This window comes from Elephantulus edwardii, unplaced genomic scaffold (genome assembly GCF_000299155.1).
Source record: "Elephantulus edwardii isolate Elephantulus edwardi_28Jun2011 unplaced genomic scaffold, EleEdw1.0 scaffold00135, whole genome shotgun sequence".
In the NCBI taxonomy this organism is placed as follows: Eukaryota; Metazoa; Chordata; class Mammalia; order Macroscelidea; family Macroscelididae; genus Elephantulus; species Elephantulus edwardii.
In genome coordinates, this window is record NW_006399885.1 from 2,891,823 (window position 1) to 2,897,268 (window position 5,446).

Sequence of the window (5,446 nt, forward strand, 5' to 3'; positions counted from 1 at the left end):
GTGAAAGGTATTGTTTCTCTTAGTTCTGGCTCTGTATTCTTTTTGTCACGGTAGAGAAAGCCAACTGATTTTTGTATGTTGATCTTGTATCCTGAGTAGCCGAGCTCTTGACATCCTCACACCTCCTAAATGGGTTTGTGTGCCTCGTTAAAATATACATACTAAAGAAGCAACTCTGGCTTTAAAAACTCTCACTTTTAAAGAGTCTGAACTCTGGCTTTAGTCAGTGCTTCCACTCCCTGGGAGCCCTGGGGGTCTAGTACCTTCCAGGACATTTGCCACCCTGTTGCCATAATGGAGACGAGAATGGCCATCGCTTGCCTGGTCTCTGTCTCATTCAGGTAACTGGCATGTGGGTTGAACAGACTTGGAAGTGAAAGCAATGGCTGTTCCCCTGCCTCCTCTTTACCTAGAAAACATTGGAGTCTTTTGTGCTTGAGTCCTGGTGAGTGAGAAATGAGAATGAAACCAAGTTTATAGCAACTGATGTAAATTGGGTGGAAATCAGTATTTTCTCAGAGGCTAGACAATGTCACAATGGCATGTTCTATTAGGGGCTCTAAGTCACTCGCTTTACAATGTACTCAACCTCTGTTTTCTTTTCACAGGAAAAATTAACCCAAGAGTGTGTGTTCAGAGAACAGTTTGAAGAGAACTGGTATAACACCTACTCCTCGAATCTGTACAAGCATGTGGACACTGGAAGACGCTACTACGTCGCATTAAATAAAGATGGAACCCCAAGAGAAGGGACTAGGACTAAACGGCATCAAAAATTTACCCATTTTTTACCTAGACCAGTGGACCCGGACAAAGTCCCTGAACTATATAAGGATATTCTAAGCCAAAGTTGACAAAGACAGTTTCTTCACTTGAGCCCTTAAAAAAAAAAAAAAAGTAACCACTCTAAAGGTTTCACGCGGTGGGTTCCCATTGAGTAGCTGTGCCATCACATCAGCTCCACTGTGGCCAAACTTTGTCGCATGCATAATGTATGATGGAAGCTTGGATCGAACATGCTGATTTTGTTCTGCTCTTAACGGCTGGTCCTCTTAGAGGGTTGCCCCTGCCCACTTGCTTGATTTGTTGTGGAAGGAGTGGAGGGCAGAGACTGAGTGGGAGGGTGTGAGAGGGCGCAAGTGGATGGGGAGCAAGGGGAGGGAGAATGGAGAGGAGGAGAAGGCAGAGATGCATGCTGGGGAATAGACACGCTTTTAAATTTTTGATCCGTTGTCCTTCATCCTGTGTCAGCATAGCTGCCATACTTCCACTCATCAGGATTTTTGGCTGGTGGCCTGAGCAGGGGTGTACTGCATTTTCAAAAGGCATGGAAGATGCAGTCTTACTTAAAAAAATAATTTTTTTTTAAATTTTCCAGTTACTTCTCACTGGTGTCAGTCCCAGTGAACTTTAAAGCAAAGACCTCTTAGTAAAAGAAAAAAAAATAAAATGAAAAAAAAGAAAGGAAAAATGTTAAATTTATTTATAGAAATTCCAAAGGCAACATTTTATTTATTTTATATATTTATTTATTATATAGAGTTTATTTTTAATGAAATATGTACAGGCCAGATAGGCATTTTGGAAGCTTTAGGCTCTGTAAGCATTAAATGGCAAAGTCTGCTATGAACCTGTGGTGAATTCATGCAAGTAAATATAACAGTGCATGGATAAGAGAAACTCTAATGACCCTAAATGTACTCAAGGTGACAATCGACTCCGTGCCCATCTTATTGTAAACGTATGCACATCTCTCACGACACTGAGTTCTCACTCTCCAGACTGCTTGTTTCATAGCTTACCCCAGAGGATTAAAGATAAACTGGGTCTTGAACTTTTATTCTGTGTCTGTAATATTTCCTCTCTCATTCAGTGACTCACTCCATCGTTGTAACTTCATGGTTATGGAAACACTAAGGGTTGGTATATAGCCTACTTGTTGAAATCTATCGCAGAATATACCAAAGCTAAATGATATCTGCTTTTATTTCAGCTGAGCTCCAGAACAACAGGACTGACATCAGACATTGTACTAATTTAGAGTTCTCAAGAAAAGGAAAAGAAAAAAAAAGCTTACATAGCACTGATTTTTTTTTTTTAAGGGCCAAGGATCAGATTTACAGGATCATTCTTGTATACTTTTATTTGTGCACTTGGTTATCAGATATGAAATTATACAAGTCTCATAGGGGTCATTGTAACATCTTTTATAGAAAATTGCTTTCAGTGTGAACTGTCATAATACATGGTAATAGCACCCTTAAGGTAAAACTTACAGAATGAAACTAATAAATCTTTATCAATAATGACAATGAGGGGGAAAGTATTATACTTGTTGACTGTGTTTTGTTTTTCTAAAAAAGAGAAAATGGTCTTCATAAGCGCTCAAATTTTTTAGAGGGGAGCTTACTATATAGAATATCTTTTACAAGACTTTTATAACATTTTATGCTGGAAAGCAGAGAATACACATTTCTTTAGTAGCAATAATTTTAGGACTTGTCCTTGGGCAAGGGAGATTATTTCTTATTATATACTAAGGAGAAAAGAGCCAAATTCTTAGAGCAATATTTAAGAAAAAGGAATTTATAACAAAGTCTCATACCACTTAGGACACTGTCTACCCCATTTAGACTGGGGAACAGAAAGTGACAGTGAAAGAATGTTTTGGGACACAGACCACGAATTTTAGAATTTAATATTTTTACTTTGTTTTGCTCTGGTGCACATTCTCTATAAAAAGTAAAAGTATGTCACTGACAAATTGAGGCTGTTATGAGGGAGACACATAATTTTAGTCGTGAGCACACGGAATCTTTCAGTCGTCTAAGGCGGGGTGTGTCACAGCGCCCTCTAGCTGACGGGCAAGAAGGGAAAAAGACATCTAACATTTTGAATTTAAGATACCTTTTTAGAGGAGCAGCTAAGAGCAATGTAAAATAGCTGATTTGTGGGAAAGATATGACTGTCTTCTTCACTTATTTTCTTGGGATTTAAAAAAAATTTTTCTGAACAGAAACACTTTTAATTCTAACCAGTAGTATTCGTATTTATTATTTAACCCTTTGTTGCTGCTGAAATGTGCACAGATTCACATTTTCAATTTTCAAAAAAACATTTAATAATAATAAGGATTATTATTATTATTTTTGGGGAGGTGGCTGAAAGACATGAAACATTTGACCACAGGGAAGAATCAGGTTTTTAGAATATGATATAGATATGTTATAGATAATGATATTTAGCATGGAAGAAATGAATTTCAGAAGAGAGCTGAAAGTCACCTAACAGTAGTCTGAGAAGCTAGATAATCAGCATAAAAGAAAAAAAATTGTTAAAAAGACAGTCTCCATGCATTCTTAAAAGAATGTCACTTTAATGTCTGCTTTCAGAGTTCTTTTTGTTTTGGTACTTTTTTAAAAAATAAAAAAAGAAAAGAAAAATGTTATATACTCTTGACAATTGATACAATAAAATGCAATGGTCTGTAAATAAATAAATACTGACTTATGCAATTTATGTAAATAGGCATTATCCTGAGAATAGATGGCCCAGGGTCCAGTATGAGTAGTGCCCTGTGGGGCAGGACAAGGAGTATGTTTTCCCTGACGCTCCGAGGTTTGCATTTAGTTCTGAAGAGACCACAAACCCTAGTAATTGTCGCCTGACCTGCTGAAGGCCCAGGGGCAGATTGTCACATCCTTTGCAGCTAAATCATTACCTGGCTCATGCCAACACTTACATTTCAGTCAGAGATTTACTGGGGCCCAACTGAACCACCCTCCCATCTGTCACCTAAGTGTCCCCAAGCAGTGTTGAAAGCCAGGCCAGGTCAGTGTTGGGGACCCTGCCCTGCCAGGTCCTGTTCTGTAGAGAAACAAATGACTTCAGTTTACAGTGTTTTCCTTCTACTTCATCTCATCAACACTACGACCTTGTGTGATTTACTTGATAATCTGTAATTGTATGTAAATACATACACGATTATGTAATTTGTGTAAATACAGAATTACAGACTTTTGAAAACTGGTATTTTTTACTTGATGTCCATTTTGGAGCTGCTTCAGATGATGTGCCTACATGAACCAATGGAATTTAAAAAACATGTTCTCCTTGCTCTTACAGCTGTTGCATGTGTGTTGAGGGGATTTGGGGGGGTTGGCAGATGGAGGGGGGGAGGAACAGAATCATCCAGATGTCGTTTCTGTAAGCACTTGATGAAGAAGCAAGTAATCTGGGATGAAGATTTATGAACTCGCAACAAGCAGAACTCTGTGTGTGTGCGTGCACATTTACTTGGGTGGGTAGATAGACAAAGGAGTATAATCTGAGGTCAGATTCTGTTTGCTGTGTCACTTGACCTTGAAATGTGCCAAATTTAGATGTGTCTGCTACACCTGGTCACTTACATTAAAGAGTAATTAATTAAATACTGGGGGATTTAGGGCATGCCAGTTAGATTTTAAAGATACACACCCACTCCTCACTCACTGACATGGGTAGATTCTAAAAATCAGGTTGTTACATGAAAATTGGTGTTGTTAGCTGAGAATGGAGGGGGGGACTATGTCGTTACATAACGACTGAATTACATCAGTGCTGCCAAACACTGAGAATCATGGCCCAGCCAAGCTGACACATAACCTTAACCATTATGGTTACCCTCATTTCACGTGGCAGTGTTCATTATCAGATGTACATCATTAATAGCAAATACTTCACTATTGTCATAAGTGCAAAATGTTAGATAGTGAGATAGTTGATAAGTGAAGAGTAGGTGTTGATGTGTTGTTGTTACGTGCTGTCAAGTTGACTGGGACACATAATGACCCCTTATAGCTCTGAACCCTGCTCTGTCCTAGCCAGTCTCACTGCCTCTGACACACCTGCCCCCATAACCTCAGTTACTCTGTCAATCCATCTCATCGGGGTCTTCCTCTCCTGTGCTGTCTCTCCATCCTTCCAAGCATGATGTCCTCCAAGAACTGGTTCTTCCTGGCAACATGCCCAAAGTATGTGAGACAGAGCTTCAAAATCCTTACCTCCAAGGCACAATTTGGTTTCAGTCTCTCTAGGACAGACCCGTTTGTTCTCTTGAAAGTCTATGGTATGTTCAATTTCTCTAGCACTATAACTCAAAGCCTTGATTCTTCTTCTATCATCCTTAGTCCTTGCCTACTTCTCTGATGCATAGCAAGTAATTGTGAAGACCATGGGCTGGGTCAGGCACGTTTTAGTGTCTAGACTGACATCACTGCTCTTTAGCACTCTGGAGAGGTCCTTGACAGCAGATTTTCCCAATACAATTTGTCTTTTGATTTCCTAACTGCTGGTGCCAAGAGTGTTGGTGAGCAAAGGGAAATTGTGAACAATTGCTATCTCTTCTCCATCTATCACAGCTTTGCCCATTGGCCCAGAGGTGAGAATCTTTGTCTTCTTAATGCTG

General features: G+C 39.3%; 1 protein-coding gene across 1 annotated transcript in view; it reads left to right on the top strand.

Moving 5' to 3' along the window:
• FGF9 (fibroblast growth factor 9) overlaps nucleotides 1-1,128 on the top strand; it is a 66,953-nt gene extending 65,825 nt beyond the window's left edge. The window contains exon 3 of the mRNA XM_006894108.1: nucleotides 609-1,128. Within this exon, the coding sequence (XP_006894170.1) occupies nucleotides 609-854 (246 nt within the window). The 3' untranslated portion in view covers nucleotides 855-1,128. The remainder of the gene's footprint in view (nucleotides 1-608) is intronic.
• Nucleotides 1,129-5,446: the final 4,318 nt, after the last annotated feature.